Genomic DNA, 18,860 nt, shown 5'->3' on the forward strand with positions numbered 1-18,860 from the left:
TGCAATTCTGTTGTATATTCTTCTTCCCTATTTACTTGTACCTATTATTTTCAAGCATTCGCTAATTTAAAGTGCTATTTATCGAAGTTGAGCCTCACTGGTCGAACCGCTTCTGTTGATACTGCGGAATAAACCACATTGTTAACCGATGCTGAAGCGACGTGAAGAAAAATATACTTAGGCACCACGCATATTTAGGCAATGGCCATATGGTGTAGGTTAATGAAAGCTTTGGCTTCAGTTTTATGACCGGCCGCTTGCCTGATGTTTGACCCTCTTTGGGTATGCTTTTTTATTTTTTTGTATAATATGTATAATTATATAAACCATGATCCAATATGGTGTAGATCCTCCTGCACAGGTTGTGGAGGTCAATTGGTGGTCACTTCGCAAAAACTGACTTAAGTACCTAATCAGGGCTCCTGTGCAAAAGAGTGAGCTTGTAACCGAATGACCAGGAGGAAGAAGATCTAGGTACCTACTTACTGATATCTTTCACGAATTATAGCTACATAAAGTCAATGGCACACTATGGGGAGTAAGATAAAAAACTTTAATTTACTACTTCGTAATTTATTTACAGCCATATAAAAAAGTATTACAAAAATGCAAAAATAGTTCAGTATTACACAAATATGGTATACTTACAGTTATTCAGTTTTGTATTCCTTGGTCAATTGTATAAAACTAGTTTATTAGTAAAGCCATTTGACATACATACTCGTATTTATGTACAAAATTAAAAAATATATATTATTATTATACTTTATACCCTTTCCTATATTAAGTATTTTTTAAGTTCCAAAATAAAGGTAAGCACAATCTTGATACCTACGTGTTTTTATTAAAAAACACTTTTATAAAACAAAAATATGTTTATATATAGTAAAAGTAATTATTATTTCGTCCCTGCTTTTTTTCTCATGGCTTTAAATTATTTATAAAATATAAAATGGAAATGTATCTTTCCTTTATTACATTTATTACAGTACCTAAAGAAAAAGACTAAGCAACTTAAAAAAACTAAATTAATTAATACGGGAGGACATGTTATGAAAAATAAAGAAAAAAAAAAATACTTATAGTATTTTTATTTTTTTGGTTTTATTAGATCTTATTTACTTTCAATTTCGTTTTATAAGTTACTTAGTTAAATTATAAATAGCTACTCGTATGAACAAGAAAAATATTTTTGAGCTACAAACATTTTACATTCGTATGTATTCATATGCAATTACTGGTTTTTGAGCATACTGTATATAAGCCTCATAAGAATTAACTTTCTCATAAAGTATACATATATATATGATATATGCAACACATTTGACGTTTTTTAAAATTAAAATCATGATACATATTCCTTATATGTGATACCAACAAATTCTATTAAAAACTGTAATTTTCTGTCAAAGTTTTGATTTTCAGTTAGCTGGCTAATGTTACGATTTCTTCTTACTTAACTTCTAGAATATTTACAGATATAATAACTTCAAAATGTTCTCGCAATTCATATTAAGAAAAAATATAATTTTTATATATATAGCTTATCTAAAACATTTAATAATATCTTATTAGTTGTGCAGAGCAGCTTTGAATTATTATCACAGACAATTTTCCAGAAAAAAAAATGTGTCACAATATATTTTTTACGTACAGAAGGACTTGCCAACAATATCAATTATTTTCACATGCAGTAAATTTCGTAATAAATTCCTGTTCAGAGACTTCTTCTGTTTTACACTTCTATAATGTGGAAAAATATATCAAATTCTATATATACTTTTTAACGACCACAGCTGAGCCTTATGTCTCAATCAGGAGATGTGGTTCTCTTGAATCTAAAGTAAAACTTTTTTAAGTAAGAATTAATTCAATTTATTGAATTATATGCACATCGATGTCATCAATAGAAACTTATCGTTTTGTAAAATAAAAAAAAAATACGCTTAGAAATATTATTTTTCTTTGGATCGTATGATCCAGCAAAATTACCGAAATCTAGGACGCTACGTCTATTGGTAGATATCTCATCTACCAATAGACGTAGCGTGTGTTATATCGTTGCACATAGTGCCTAGTAAAATATGTATTTTTAAATGTCTCCTAGATTTCTCAGCTCAGTTCATTTAAGTTCAGTTGCAAACTGAGATTCTGAATCTAACCCAGGCGATAATGCACAAAGCTAACAAAATTTAATTATATATGATGTATCGTCGACATATCACATTTCAAGTTGTGGAATACATATTCATCAGTGCCGTAGAGCGGGTTATCGCCGCAGCAAGCAGGCAGTCAAAGTCGTCGCGCCATGCACAAGAGAACTGTAGCCAGCTTTCTTAAGCAGCGTGGAATTAGGTACTACAAATTTGGTCTAATCGACGATGACCTGGTTAGCAGAATTTAAAAATCGAATCGTCGACACATCACATAGTTGAATACATATCAGTGCGGTAAAGCGCCTGCGCGGGGTTGTCGCCGCAGCAGGCGCAGGGCAGTCAGCGCGTCGGGGCTCGTCGCGCCACGCGCAGTAGAACTGGGCCCGCTCGCACGTCCTTGAACAGACGGATGGCCTCGCCGTGGGTGAGACCAGCCGTGGCTCGACCGTTTACGGATACTATCTCGTCCCCTGAAATAAGGTTGAAAATTTTCAGTTGGAAACCGAATTGGTTTTATAATAATTTTGAGGGCATAATGACGACGTAAATACAACACAGAACAAAATCAGTTTGTGTTGTTTATATCGTTTATCTGAAATGGCACCTGAGAGTTCTTTTACGACTGACTTTTTCATAATATATTTTTAATAAAGTCTTTAACCGCATATCCATTGGACATCCATTGGATTTGCAAGGATATTATATAGTTTTTTATTTTTTTTTGTTATATTATATTTAGAGCTTATGCATTTAAATTGAGCTTGTGCATATTTGGTCGGTTTCATAGCATTAGCCTATTCAGCAAGTGAAATAAGAATAGCTGAATTTTTTTTGTCAAAAGTATACATCTATATTAAGACAAATATTGCATTCATCTATACATGCAGGTGCAAATAAAGACCTTTTGAATATACTGCAGATCAGTTGAGACCAGCTGCACGTAACCGTTACTGTGGAATGCATCCTGACCATGAACCTTTCTAATAAAAATAACGACATTTTTTCTTGGAGCTTCGTTCTCGAGGAAATGTTAGGATGTTCAATATAAAGGTTTTTCATATTTATTCCTTTTACATAATAATGTAATTAATTGGATCTCAAATTGGATCAACAATTAATTCACCAGTCATCAGTATGTAATCTAGTGCTACAAATTTAAAATTTTATTGCACATAAAAATATACAAAAGGCGGACTTTACCTTCTCGGAGCAAACCAGACTCAGCTGCCTGACCATTATTGAAAATAGTCTTGACGAAGATGCCCATATCGCCACGCGGAGAGTCGCGTCCACCAACTATGCTGAAACCGAGACCTTTCCCTCCCGCTGACTTTGTAAAACGAACCTGAAATTTAGAAAATGTATTAAAGAAGTAAATTCCTTAAGGTAACAAAGATTTAAAACTAAGGGAAAATTTAAAGGTGACTACGAAATTTTTTATTACCTGGGAAAGGTGGAAGTCAGTCATCGTCGGGTATACATTTTTAATGAAAATTTTTGTTTGTTCTAAACCACCAAAAGTGGTACACTTACGGTGGTTTTCGTTTCTTTACAAAAATTAAACGATAACGGATTTATAATAAATAAAATTAGATTACAGAACATGAATAATTTAAAAAAAGCGTTTACGTATATGAAGAATTCTTATAAATTGTTACATGAGTAGAGACAAATTAGTCAATTGGGAGTAATTAAAATACTACCTCGAACGTATGGGTATCTCTCGGTTCTGGGGGTGGTGCACGTTTCGTCTGCGGCATCGTCACAGGCGGCGCTGGAGGAGGCCGAGCTGATCGGGGAGTAGCGCTCACTCGTAACTCGGCCACACAGTTCCTCAATTGCTGAATTGGTTCTTGTCGTGCTTGGACACGCGGAAGCCTATAAGGCTCTTCCCATAACTTCTGAGATGAATCTGATGTCAGTCGATTGAAACCATTTCTATATGACGGCACGTCCAACTCGACGTTCTCACTATAAGGTCGGCGACTACGGCCTTCAGCACTATTCTTTCTTCTTTCTGGGACATAACTGAAATCAACCACGTCTCGACTTTCATCTTCTTGATTTATCAAGGGAGTGCGATCACGTGGCGCTGGTGAACCTTTCGCTCTATACACATTTGGAGAACTGCAGCGACGCCGTAATGTTGCAGACTGTCTTTGGGGTGATGGAGATGACGGGATACGAACAGTGGAAGTAGGACTAGGAACATAGAACGTTGAAGGTTGCTGTTGCGGTGGTGTTAATACATCGTGTGCTGATAATGCTCGTCTGCGTAATCCTCCGCCAAGCTTTCCAAGAGCCCGGAGAATATCTGGCGCACCACTTGTGACGCGCAACGATGCAGTTGTGTAAACTTTCCCACGGTGCCTGAATGACAGCTTGGATGGAGGTGCAGGGGAGCAATGTTGAGGGGGTCGGGGAGGAGATGGAGAACATCGCACTGGGCTTGCTTCTCTGTTAACTGCTCCCGGTCGTAGTCTTGAACAACGTCGACGTAGTTTTCGCCATCTCTGCGACAAGTTAGCGTTCCAGCTGTCCTCTGAAAAACAGGGATAAAAATGTTAAAGTCAAAATATTTAATACCTAAAAGTAGATATTTTGTATCATCATATCTATTTTGTCGGTAAATGTAATTATTATAATTCAGGAAGTATTTTCCATGGCTACAATGAACATACGTGGAAGTTACCTTTTTTATTAGTGTCTGCATCGGAGGCGTAGTCGTGGGTGCGCGGCGGAGGCGGTGCGGGGGGCGAGGCCGGTGCCGCGAAGCTGTGGCGCAGCGGCGTCATCCGCAGCAGCCGCGGTCGGTCGCCACCGCCACGAGAGCCCCAGGCCGGAGCACCCATTTTTGTAGGTATCTGAAATAGTGGGAAAAAAGATCAGTCACTTCTTTTCATAGCATAAATGTCAAAAACAACTAAGAAAATAGGCACTTTGGTAAAGGTTCCCCTGCATCGCTTTGTGTAAAAGCCTTACTTACCTAATTTAGGCATGGCCATGAAGTCTGTAATCCAGAGAGGTGAGGGATTATGAACACCAAGAGAAAGAAGAAGAATGTATCAAAGAATACTCTTGTCTTTTCTGAGAAGTCATTGCTCAAGATGGTACCCAATTTTATTGAGAATACTGAAGATTTGAGCAAAGTACCACTGAAAAGATAAAAATACTTTTTTTTTTCAGGTAATACAATAATAGACGTTTTGAATCAAGATCGCCCGTTACATCTTATCTATCGTAATTAATGTGAAGCTATGGAAGCCCATGAGTAATCAACATAAACCGCCCGAGTTTATTAACCTAAATTATCACGCATCGCTAAATATAGTAGCCACTTGTGATTAAAATAAGCTCGTCTTATTATTCGTCTTTATAGCCAATCATAGAGATATAGACGTACTCATACCTTCAAGAACAACTACTTTATTAAGTAGTGGCCGGCTTCTGTATAATTTACTAAGAGTACGTTGTGATAAATCTCAAATAGAGGCATAAGTGACCACCATGTTGCTAACACCCACTCGGCGTGGGATTAGGTCGACAAATGGATTACGTCCGGTGATCATAGCTTTGAATTCACGTCTTGTTAAAGTCTTCAACATACTCAAGATTTGCAAATGGCAATTGTTTCTATTTAACCTAGAATAAGATAGAGAACGCTACTTTACAATGGTGATGCTGATTTTACTCGCTTCATAGACAGGAACAGGATTTCGTGATGTATAAACTTTCAAATTATCATTAAAAATGCATAACATTGTAAATTGCTATATATAGCCTCATGTGTACATCTAATAGATATTTTATTACCTGCTTTCCCGAACCCTCCCTTTCCATTGAGAAAGCTCAATGGATAGAAGAATATCATGTTATTATAACAGCAGCAAAGTAACAGCATTCCTCCAAAGTATATAATAAATAAAAAATATTTAAACTCAAAAGGAAAAACGAGGCATGAAGGACAAGGGGGTTGTTAAAACATGGTGTACAAAGTAGGTAACTTTTGATGCGACAGTTCCTTCGTATTGTAATTGTTATCAAAAGTAGCTGATGCGTATCAAAATGCGCCTGCGCATCGGCCACAGTTGGTTGTATACCGTTGCGGATATCCGCTCCGCCGGTCGTACTCTTCATATTAAACACTTTATTTGATTATTATAACAGTGATTTCAAACAGTAATTGTTTTATGAATTTGACTTTATCTACAACATCAGAGTGTAAAGTTGTTAATGAAACAGGAAAAATAAATGTATACTTAAAAAACATTTATTTTTCCTGTTTATATTGAATTTTATGATTTTGCGAAACAATGCATTATTCTGAAGAAATATAATTATTACCTAATTGCATCATGCATTTTTCTCTGGTGTATAGAATTATAGTCAATTAAGACTTATATGAGCGTTACGTTAGCGTGTTGAGAAGTTATATAATTGCCATAGAATCGTAAACGTTTTGTGCTACGCTCGTTCTTGACATACATCAGTAACGCTCTAAATAGAGTTTATGGGGAATACTAACTACCTGTGTACGTAAAAAGCCTCGGAGGTAATGGATGGTTATTAATTTTATTGAGAGCGTGAATGTCGACCACGCTGAACATTAATCTCCGGGGAGTCGGTACCTACAAAATAAAGATAGAGTAGATCTTGTACAAATCCTGCAAAATTATATTATTAGTTTGAGGCGCCTGTGTATGTTTGGGAGCCACTCTGCGAAAAAAAGGTGTAGCATGTTGAGGCTTCTTAACTTTGTTTAAGAGCATATTCATCATTTTGCGGAACTCGTGGCGATTGAAAGTGCACTATAATTTTTATAATAATTTTATTTTTATTATCCCAACATGACAATATATGATAAGAAAAATGATGTTCAAGATGCTTCATAAATATTTTGGTCGGCGCATTCGTAAAACTATTAATGAAATGTCTTTTGTCTACTTTCTATATTTTATACAGTCAATGTGGTCCTGTGGTGTGGACACTGGCAAGTAAATAAATTCCAGCGTCCACAGCCAGGGCGGGGGCGATCTTTATTGCCAATAGACGAGCCTATGGACAAATAAAAACATAGGGTGAAACGTTTTGAAAACATTTGTTCTCGTGTTTTAGATCTTGAACAACTTCATTTAGATTTCAGTGTGACAATGAATCGTATCATAATGTTAGAAAATTCATTAAAAATATGTATCAGTCTGTAGATATTTTTATTTGACTATCCAACAGAGGTATATTACTTGTTCTTTATTTTAAAATAATGATCATTTACCAAGTATTGAAATATAAATTACATTCTTTATTCTCACCAAATAATAATAAAATATAGGTATACTTAACATGTTTTCGTAATAGAGGGTATGACCACCGCTCCAGATGGTCCTGGTTCAAAGGATATCCATAGCCATCCAAAGAGGGAAACGTTTGAGCCGGGTACGATTCGGGGTGGAATTTTTTACTGATTTTAATAGGAAAAAATCTATAAGAATAAGTGTGAAAATGTAATTAGTGAAAGGGAATAATTTATTTTGCTTAATAATATCGTAAAATGGTAGAAACTGATAATGTGTCAAAAGTATATAATTTTACTTATGTTTGTATAAAATGCTAATCCGGTCATGACTAGTTCTTGGGTTAAGAATTTATTGATACTTGTCCATATAGCGTTTTGCAATTTAATTATTTAACGGTCCCGTAGTTATATAAACATACGATTGTAGGTACAAGTAGTTTGAGTACTTATTCATTAATTATGAGCATGATGATTAGAAGCCTGTCACTATTTGAATCTCAATTTTGTCATTAAGCCAAATAACTGAACGTGGCCTTTCAGTCTTTTGAAGATTATTGGCTCTGTTTACCTCGCAAGGTATATAGATGTTATTATGGAATATTTATGTATGATGAGATGTCAAATAGTACTCTGTTGGTTATTATTACTCCTTGCCAAGTCTCAATGTTTATTGGTGGTTTATTATCACCAGTAAAAAGGGACTGATGTCAATGAAATATTTTGATGGATAGCATCCTCACTTTTCTTGGGGGCCCTGTGACTATAATTGCGTAGTTTAGATTTTTACACTAAGCGACTTCTGTCCGACCTCACCAATCTTGCAGGGGAACCTAACCCCTATTTGGTTTATACATTTATTGTATTTTTTTTATACATACTTTTATACATATTTTGTAAATACATATATTGAAACTTGCGGGGTAAAAGAGCCAACAATTTTGAAAATACCGAAAGGTCAGGTTCGCCTGTATAACTTAATGGTGAAATGAGATTCAAATAGTCACTGTTTGCTAGTAGGTACATCGCCTTCAAGAAGAATTCAAAGATTTTCCTCAGTCGCCTCTTGGGAATATTGGCTTAAAGTTGTGTATTTCGAAATTTCTGCAAACATAAAATATAATTTCAAAAACTCAGCGGTCGGAAAGCATCATCGATTTCGGCGAAGTACCGTTGTGGGCTGAATTGGCGTCTGCGACAACACGGCCTGGTCAGTGCTCTTCCGGTGGCCGGTGGAATGGCAGCTTCCTATTGTAATGTAACCTCTAGACCTACATACAGTTGAAATAGCGAAACTAGACTCTACAAGTATACCTATAATGTATTTTATTTTTAGACTTTGTCAGCATTAATTCCTATAAAATAACGGCAGTGTACAGAATTCCGGTGTTTTAGTTGTGTAGGATATATGAGGCTTATGTTTTATCCGTCTGGATGATGTTACGAGTATTATTCGCTACCTAATTTACTGAACCTTCTTCTTTCAATATTAAGAGCTAACTCTTGTCGGTGGAGTTCAACGACGCGTCCTCTTCTATCCATACTAATATTTTAAAGAGAAAGAACTTGTATTGCTTTTTGTTTTTGTATTAAAAAAACTTGAACTATTGAACTGATGATATTTGATAGAGATATAACCTTCAGAAGAAACTAAAGGTTAGAAGCGAAGTTACGTAAAAATTTAACTGCTTTTATACTTTCGAGGTAAATAAAGTTGTCGCCTTAGTCACGGCCGCGGTGTTAGATTGCAGAATACAGATAAAAGTGTTTATGTTCATATCTCTTTCGCAGTTCATATTAGGATGGTTAGTATTGTAGGGCTATCAAAACGTTTCCTAATAAGAAGAGAATGAAATAATGGCTACAATTAAGGTCACGCAGCGGGCTATTGTGATATTTCGTTTGCATGTTATGGCACTTAGAGCTTTCGAAGCCAATGTAAAACATCATAGACAAATGCACACTTTAACAATATAAACACGGAATTAAAAAAAATACAGTCATCGGATACGGACTTACTATTGAATCAAAAATATCCCAAGGCGGGTTATTTTCTGGTAAGCACCTTACTTTAATGAGGTAGAGATAGTACCTAATTTTTCACGTTACTTACATAATAATTCTCTCTTAGATCCTAGTTTTCAACCTGACAGTTAATAATGCCATCGATTATATTATATACATCGAAGCGAAAACGTAACATTTGTTTTAATGATGAAATTAATAACTAGAACTTCTTCATAGAATTTAACGAATGAATGAAGCTCTCTAAGTAAGTAGGTAATTAGAAATTTCACCAACTTTTTATACAGTAACAACCTGTCGATTTGAAAGTGATTGGGAACAGTGCATTATACTCCCACGCTACTCTTATTATGAACATGATAGGATTTTTTTCTGCATTATTGCCATCGGATTTGCTCTATATCGGAAGTGCATAAAAGCGAGTTTCATAGTATTATCTAGATTGAGCAGTTTAATTTTGTTCTGGTTCTCATGACATAGTATTCACAACACACAGATTAAGAGCAGATCGCAAAGGTAAAACCATAGAACGAATTTCACTAAAATTTGGAACATGTACACTCGTATTTACAAATAGTCACTTAAATAAAGAAAGCAACCCACTAAGCCTTTCGTAAAATCGTTTCGTTATCCTTTACAAAAAGTAACCAGATAAAATTTATAATAAAAAAACAGTAAAAACATGTTCTCACGTCTTTTTCTATTAAAGGATAGACAGAGCAAATAATCTTGAAAAAAAGTAGAGGATCGCGTTCATCTGAATGACGTTATAAAACGGTTTTATTTAAATAATTTCATTAGTAAATTTTTGTTATTTGATTTATCGATGTCAATATGTTTCGCGGCAAAATATTTAAGAGGGGACCGAGCGCTGTATAACCCCCTATTTGTAGCCATAAGTTACGATAATATCAAAAACCGAATTATTTTTGTATATAGTGAGGGGTTAATTCTGATTGTTCACCGGCGGTTCGCTTTGAGCTCTCAAGTGGTAGCTATTAAAACTGAGTCCATTAGGAGTATGCCAGTTCCACGAAAATTCAAGAGCAATCGTGCTACGAATGGTATACGACGCTGGTTGGAGAAAAAACTAGCTTGAATGTTCTTAGATCAGGTACGGGATACGAATCGGTGGAATCTCAGATATGTCACTTGTACAGATCGATCTAAATCGCGATACATAAATAAATCTTCATAGTACATATTGGTAAAAAATTCGTGGTTATAATATTAATTTTATTCTTTGAAAAGGGTATATAAGGGGCTTGAAACTTCTATTTCTTCTTAAGAAACTTTTGTTACTTACGTGATTTGTTAAGTCGTTTATCCCGTTTACGTCATTTGGTAGTCGTAATGTAAAGACACGTTAGAGGCAGGAAGCCAGGTAAGATTAGAAACTTACACACCTAGTGTTGAAGTTTCTGTAGATTCACGTTCACAAAGATGTAGTAGATCTATATGAATCTTCGTATAAAGGAAACGTATTACATAATAACTTTTTTGTTACCCATATTGAATTCTGGGAAATTTATAAAAGTGAACCACTTTCGTTTGTCAAGGAGGTCTTTGTGGTTCAGTGCACTTATATAAACCACTAGCCAAATATAAATGTTTAAGAGCTGAAACTGAATTTGTATTGGGCCCTACCAAGTAGGGTTCTAAGGTATTTACGGCGATATAATAACGGGTTCGTGCCCATGTCGCGCCCACACTTATTAACGAAACTGAGATTTATGCGTAGCTACAAGAGCGATAGTAGCACAATAGGCTCTGAGGAATGTGACCCGTGTCTTAGTCAATGTTTATACGAGTCACAATTTCACTAAATGGGCACCATTCAATTTGAATATCATTAAGAATAAAATAATGAATTGAATTATGGATTAGAAAGGTTAGTTCTCTAATTTACGGCAATTTTTATTTGAAAATTGAGGACTATAAAGAAACCATTTTGATTTTTATCCCCTCTTAAATGTATTGAAATAACAGTATGATACTCGTATTGATGGTGGTCATCTTTTTGATGAAACAATGAGTTGTTATTAAGATAACAAAAGTTTTGCTTATAAATCCTCTGATTATTTCAAAATCATTCAAGTGTTCATCTATTAGCTTCGGTCATTGACCTCAGAGTTACTAGCTTACTCTACATTATTCTGGTCCATGCACCTAACTATCCTGTCAAGACCAGAACTTCAAAGCTGCATTATAGTCTTAAATATTCATTCCATTCATTGATAGATAGGTCTATCAGGAAGTAATGTTAGTCATAAATTGGTGTTAGAATCGACTTTAAGTAGGTCTCGAAAGCAACTGTCGAGAAAATGCTTTACTTTTCAGCTGTATTTTTGATCTTCTTAAGCTATCGTTTAGAGCTAATCATTACTGACAACGGCCTATTATCTGAACAATTGTACACTTTTTTGTACGCACACATGAAATGTTTATGTCATAAACAAAAATAAAGATAATGTCTCTAGATAATCTGTATGGGTTCATAAAATTTGTCACTATCTCCATATTCTACATTGTTAACCTTGATTTGTCATGACAGGGTCAATTAGTACAAAGTTTCAATTCTCCTAAAGTTAGAAAAGGCTTTTATTTTCTTCTTTCAAACGCAAGCTTTATTACTTTCTGTTTTTAGCATAAAAATAATACATAGGTAAAATGAAAAATATCTCTGCAATCAAGCAGTGGTATTTTCAAAACTTATAAATATGCCGTTATTTTGTGATGCTAATTGAGCAACTCAAGTTATTTAATTTTATATTCCTTATCTCAAATTACTTATAACTACTTTTGCTTTTTAATTATAACTCTTGGAAATTAGTAGGCCAAGTAAAAGTAGAAGCTTCGGTACATTGCAGATGTCAAGTGTTCTGATAGCATTATTTGCCATCGAATTAAGAAACACCCGTGCTTCAGATCCAAGAATGAATCTAGGAAATTGCTACTCGGTGCTATTATGTTACTAAGCCTCTTTTGATACATTTTTTTCTCAAGAGAAATCGTTTTATGCCCCGTTTTTCATTATTGTTATGTTCAATAATAAATAACATTACTTTATAAATTGTTTCGTTTACTCCACACAATTTTCATCTAAATAAGCATGACTTGAAAATAGTTATGTAAGTTTTACATACACGATGGCTTTGATATTTACCTAAGACATAATACTAACAAAATACTGGCCATTTACGAGTCGGACTCAGTATATAGGTATGCATCTAAATTCGTTTTGATAAAATTTCAAGAGTAATAGAGTCCCGATTTTACTCTTTCCTTTTTTGATCATTTGGCACAGAGGTGCTAAAGTGCTAGCTCCTATGTATTAAATATCTTATTCTTCTTAAAATCCCCTTCAAAAATACATACTACAGTGACGTAATCAGCCGTGTTATTATTGTTAAACTTACCTACTTGTGGCAGATCGCTCAGGTCATTTACTATTAACGTTCGACTCACACAAAAGGTAGTCTTTTGTTTTACAAGAACAAAGTAAATAAGATGAATAGGTTAGCAACCGTGACGGATCGAACTTAATACCTACTATACTTCTAAAGATACCGAATGGTACCGAAGTTCATCAACTGTAAAAAAGTTTTGTAATGTATTTAGAAATAATCTAGCAAACTCTTTGACAATGTCACGATCAAAGAAATAATTTTAACATAAATCATGAATTTCATTTCTGTTAACAAACTAATGAATATTATTTTACTCATAACAAAATTCGTAATTATTCTTGGATTTTAATTTTTTACGAGAACTCTGTCTGCCCCTTAATGGATATTAAGATGTATGTATTGTTTAATTGTTATAAGTAAAAAGAGAAAATAACTTTAAAAAGGCATGTGAAGCCTAGACAATTGTATTCGTATGAGATTCACCATGGCACTCGACCAGATGAACAATCTTTCCCTAATCTTACTTTTTCTATTATAATATTTTGATAATGTTAGATTAGTAGTAAGTCCAGTAACATAAAGAATCAACTTATAAAGTATTTACGAGAAGAACTCCAACAAACATTAATTTGGCTTTCAGTGCAGACATTCCTGAGGAGTATAAATAAACATGGATTATATATATTTCTCATTTAACAAACAGGAGAATGGGTTAAATTGACGATGATGGATGTGAGCTAAGTCGCGAGTTTCGCTTCACCGTATGTGGAACGCCATACTACATTTTGCAACAGAAAGTACCTGTCTCCATAGGTCAACGCCGTGCAGTTAAAATTCTTTATTGAGCGATCTGCTGTTCTGTATGCCGTGAGAGCATAAATGTCAAGACATTTATTAATTTTACATCATCATAATGAATGTCATCTGCATTTTGAAAATGGGGTAACTACTCGTATCCAGAAATATAGTCATAATTATTTTTTGACAATTGTTTCTTTACTTGTACAAAACTAACACCTACTTCGTTCGCGTAAGAATTAAAAAAAGGAGTTACTTTTTGTTATTTTCAAATGTTTTGTCTTTCGATCTGCCAAATATTATCAAATTGTGTCTTGTTGTTTTTGTGTAAAACATTACATAGAGTTTCATAAGAATAATTTGCTCTTCATAATAAGTTCAGATTAGAATATTTTCTAGTAAAAGTTATCTATTTCTTCACAAATGTATTTAGCCAAAATTTATTGAAATTACTGTGCGTGACCTTTGAGTTTAGATCCCAACACTATAATTATTACTTGTTCTTTTTATTAACGTTACATTACCGGTGATTCCGTTTGTTGTGGGTTGTTAACCTTTTCATCTTACACGGTGTTATTTACAGAACGGTGCATTATTTCAAAGACGGAATCCCTAGTGGTGAGTACACAACAACTTTTCATCGAATCATTAGAGAAGGTCTCCATATATAAGTGATATTTGTTCAGATTTTATTTCACAGGAATTGGTACCTACCACTTTTAATAACTGCTATTTTTCATATAAATAAATATGGTTTATTTAATTTTAGATATTTTCCTTAATCAAATTATTAACAGACCGAAAATGCTGGATGACAACTACCAGGCTTTGCAATTTGGACTTCTCAGTAGCGCTATTTACGATATTTGTTAAAACATTATGTCATCTTATTTTCTTTGTCTATTCAGTTTCGAAATTCCGACGGAGAGCCCTAATTAGATTATGCCATATCAAAGTCCGTGAAAAGCCCCACTGTGCTCCTAAGTCTGTGGAGACTGTGAGATCTTCACATGTCATTCCGTTACTCAAAGGTGGCATTGTACGCCAGTCTTCATTATTACTGGGCGTGGGAGACCCGGAATAAGCTGGCTTTGACATATTTATGTCTATAAGAGCATAGTTTACATCTACGAAACATACTTAGACAGGAAGCTGCGGTTTTGTTTTGCAACTATAAGTATTTGCTTCAATCAATACAAAAAAGTGTTATTATAATAAAAGTAAGACCTGTACAGTATTTTCTAGTTAGATATATTTTCTCTTTACAAATAGAAAAGTCGTGACAGATAACAGCGGAAATAACACTTCTTATTTAGGGCGTTGATTAGTTTTTAATGAGAAGTTATTTGAGATATTTTGATAAGAGGCATACGACCTTTGTATATCTATAGGGCTTATTAAAAATGAGAACAAAGAACAAATAAAACTTGTAGTTTTCTTAAAGGCTCCAAAGCACAACAGCTGAGGTTTTAATTTCGTTAGTTAAAATTATATAACAACACGGGAAAATTACTGTGTTTGCAAAGATAAAATTGTTTTCTAGTAAATAAATACTATGCATATTGGTATGAGAATATATAGTTACGTAAAAGAAAACTACAAATGTCAAGAAATGTAACATAGGAATGTTCAATTGTACACGTATTTATTATGATTTTATGTCGGAGACTTAAGATATCAGGCGCCAGACTTCGCGTGACTTGACAAAACAATAACGTGAAAGGTTAAACGAGACTTGAACCAGACGAAGTACCAAAAGTTTGGTTTGTTAGATCAAGGACTATTTCATACCCACGGTGACGGAATGCTGATAAAGATTCTTATTAAATTTATAACTTGGCTTTAAATTTGTCCTTTACGCAAGACAACAGAAATTTTAATAATTAATAGGTTACAAGTCTTATTACGTACATACTACTTATAGCTTTATCTATAAAATCTTACTTTATTACACCTACAATATACATCAATTGCTCTACATTATTACTATGACTAAACAAAATTTGTGATAACAAGTTTTCTAATAAGGCAATGTTATTAATCCTAAACCAACTCCCACATTCCATTTTTGTCGAATCTGTTACCGTTTGCGACAATTCATTCACACCTCTAAAGGAGCTGAAGGCGTCATCCAGCAGATTTTGGAAACGTTATTTTCAAATTAAACCAGTAGATGACTCAGCCAAAGATAGCATCATTTGAACTTAATTATGATTCGGAGGCTTTATGCAACGGTTCTGTTTTAAATTTTGTTGTTTACCACTTCCGAAATGCCAAATCGTGATAAAGCATTTCGTGCATTTTAAAATTAAATTCTTTGTTGCGTCTTATATAAAATCTTTTTGATTTGAAACGAAACAAACAAAATCATTTAGTTACTTCTTCGAGTAAATACTTCCACATAGTCACAAGAATCAGGAAGCTGTTTCTAAATGGATTGTTAACGGATGGAAGTGATTTTCAGAGATAGTACAAGTTGTTCAGTCAATTGCCTAAATGAAGAAATTTATATTTATAGGGCATTACCTTCATTGAATTTTACAATCTGCGCGGAAAGAGAAGCAGCTGGCGCGGGAAGAAATATAATTAAGGTAATTGAAATAAATACAATAACATGTAATGTATCGTAACAATAAAATAGGATTAATCGTCTAATGGTTTGATGCAAGTCACAATAGCATCGTGGTATGCATACGGCATAGGTAATATAGAAACAGGGGTGAAGGATGAATACACGCCGCCGACTGCACTTACAGATTTCTGATAATCGGGAAAATCAAAGCAGAATAGTTTTTGTGGCCTTTGTAATAAGGGCTTATACATATGTAAATGAGTTTTGCGCATCTGTCTACCGAAGTGTAGCGAGCGAGGGTTCACGAAGTGGGGAAATAAACCCTTGAACGATGCAACGTTGCAAACGATGTTTTTTTAATATATTTCTTATCACCTTTCCAGCTGATTACACGGGGTAATTGAAGAAGCAATTTATACATTGTGGACAAGAATTGCTCCTTTAATTACCATAAGTAAAATTAGATATGCATTTCTTATTTACTTTAAAAACACATACATACATACATACATATCATCACGTCTATATCCCTTACGGGGTAGACAGAGCCAACAGTCTTGAAAAGACTGAAAGGCCACGTTCAGCTATTTGGCTTAATGATAGAATTGAGATTCAATTAGTGACAGGTTGCTAGCCTGTCGCCTAAAAAAGAATCCTAAGTTTGTAAGCCTATCCCTTAGTCGCCTTTTACGACATCCATGGGAAAGAGATGGAGTGGTCCTATTCTTTTTTGTATTGGTGCCGGGAACCACACGGCACTTTAAGAACACACTTTTTCAAATTTAAAGGAATGGCTTACATTTTATATAATTAAAGATGTATTACGTTGACATGTGGCAAAATATTAATAAAGACATAATTCATATCTATTTTTCTGTATTTTAAGTTTCACGTCTGAAAGAAATATTGTAAGAATTTGATATTTAAAATTGTTTCGATATTATCAGTTATTCTTAAAAGCTTCCGTATTTATCAGCTGTAATGGAAAAGTTATAAAATGTTTTTAAAATCAAATCTTAACGGCTTATAAGGAAACTTACCTCAACCGTAACTAATTCATGTGATGGACATAAAAGCACTGTGAATATAAAAATATCAGTTTGTTCATTGCATTTATTGTCAATGTTAATATCACAATGCACACTGCACGTCTGCACTCAAGTTCACAGATATCGATCGTGTTGAACGAAACGCATTCACGATCAAACGAACTACGACCGACGGAACCACAGCGCGTACGTTCGCTCCAACCGAACGTCGAATTAATACTAACATAACCTCAAAATTAAACGCGCCATGTCTGAGAAATGTTTATGCTAGCCGTACACATGCCATGGGGTACTACTAACTTCGAAATGAAATAAAGATAGAAGATAAAACAGTGATGAAAAGGGACAAGAAATAAGGTAACCGAGGGGTGGATTAGCGGTAACCAATAAAGTCGTAAACAAAATAAAATATAACGTAACTATTTTTATTTTTAACGATATTTTTTTATTGTGTTGACGTATAATGTTTAAAAGAACGGAAATTATTATTGATATGGAACATGTTCGCCGAAGCGCGCACCTACGGTGATAAGAAAGTTTACGGTTTTACACATGCCATAGATAACACTGCAACAGGTGAGGCAGGTAACAACTGTGAAATAATTTTTTGACCTATTTTTTGTCTTTAGGTAAGTACCAACAATATTATAGATAAAATCGGGCTATATTTTCCATAGTCCGTTTTTACTTTGTTACTAATCGTTCGTATTTTTGTGTTTTATTTAAGATTCTACGAAATATTTTAATACGGACACAAGTTGAAGATATTATAAGAATAAAAAAGCGTTTTATTGACGACACTTGTGTCGTACCTGCGTCTCCCAGGGGTCGTCTTCATCCCATTGAAACCATTCAACCGTGAGGAATGAATGATCTTTAAAAGGCGCTAACAAAAACTCGCTTTAAATTCTTGCCACTTGCCGCATTCTAGTGGTTGTGTAAGAATCTTTTGTTTAGTGGTGAACACCCAAGTCAATAATAAGGTATCGCATGTCCCGTAGGTAGATAAAATAAAAATTAATATAATCTCTTTTATCGAGTCGCTTTTAAAAACGGGCAGTTTAGCAATTTGTCTATACTTTATAAAAGATTCTCTGTAATTTTTATGAAATAAATATTTAAACATTTAAACTATGAGTTTCCTTTTTTTCTCAATATCATTGAAACATACTTATGGCAAACAAAAAACAAATCGTTGCTCTTTCAATATCTGTTTCATAAAATACTAACTAGATTTTATATTGTTAGATGTTTTGTTGATACTCAAATTGATTTATTGTCTACATTAAAGTTCGTTTCAGATAACGAAAGTGAAGGTCCTAGAGAGTGGGAGAGCCCACGACTGATCATAGCGTCTTCAAGGCTTATGTTATGAATAACGCAGATGGTCGGCATGCTGCGGTAGGCAGGGTCGCAGGTTTTGTTGTATAGAATAAACATATAATAACGAAAAAGAATAGCTTGGCAAAGCTCATGCTTGAATTGGGACTGTAGAAAGAAATGCGCTGGTTGCTCGTAAAGAACTACTGAACAGTAATTACAAGATGAAATATAACGTCT

The 18,860-nt window shown here is 34.3% G+C and overlaps 1 protein-coding gene across 1 annotated transcript; it reads right to left on the minus strand.

Annotated features, from left to right (window-relative positions):
* Window positions 1-570: 570 nt before the first annotated feature.
* On the minus strand, window positions 571-17,802 carry LOC106135436 (PDZ domain-containing protein 2). The gene is made up of 5 exons (XM_013335728.2): window positions 17,292-17,802; window positions 4,849-5,020; window positions 3,860-4,698; window positions 3,357-3,501; window positions 571-2,626 (listed from the first exon to the last, which is right to left on the minus strand). Exons 2-5 carry the CDS (start codon window positions 5,006-5,008, stop codon window positions 2,496-2,498), a joined length of 1,275 nt encoding a protein of 424 aa, XP_013191182.2. The 5' UTR covers window positions 5,009-5,020; window positions 17,292-17,802; the 3' UTR covers window positions 571-2,495.
* Window positions 17,803-18,860: the final 1,058 nt, after the last annotated feature.

The sequence above is a fragment of the Amyelois transitella genome, chromosome 3, assembly GCF_032362555.1.
Source record: "Amyelois transitella isolate CPQ chromosome 3, ilAmyTran1.1, whole genome shotgun sequence".
Taxonomy (NCBI): domain Eukaryota; kingdom Metazoa; phylum Arthropoda; class Insecta; order Lepidoptera; family Pyralidae; genus Amyelois; species Amyelois transitella.

Coding starts and splice junctions, on each gene's coding strand:
- LOC106135436 (XM_013335728.2), bottom strand. CDS start 5,008: ATGGGTGCTCCGGCCTGGGGCTCTCGTGGCGGTGGCGACCGACCGCGG. Junction 4,699..4,848: donor TGCAGACACTAATAAAAAAG/GTAACTTCCACG, acceptor CCTGTTTTTCAG/AGGACAGCTGGAACGCTAAC. Junction 3,502..3,859: donor GAGATACCCATACGTTCGAG/GTAGTATTTTAA, acceptor TCTAAATTTCAG/GTTCGTTTTACAAAGTCAGC.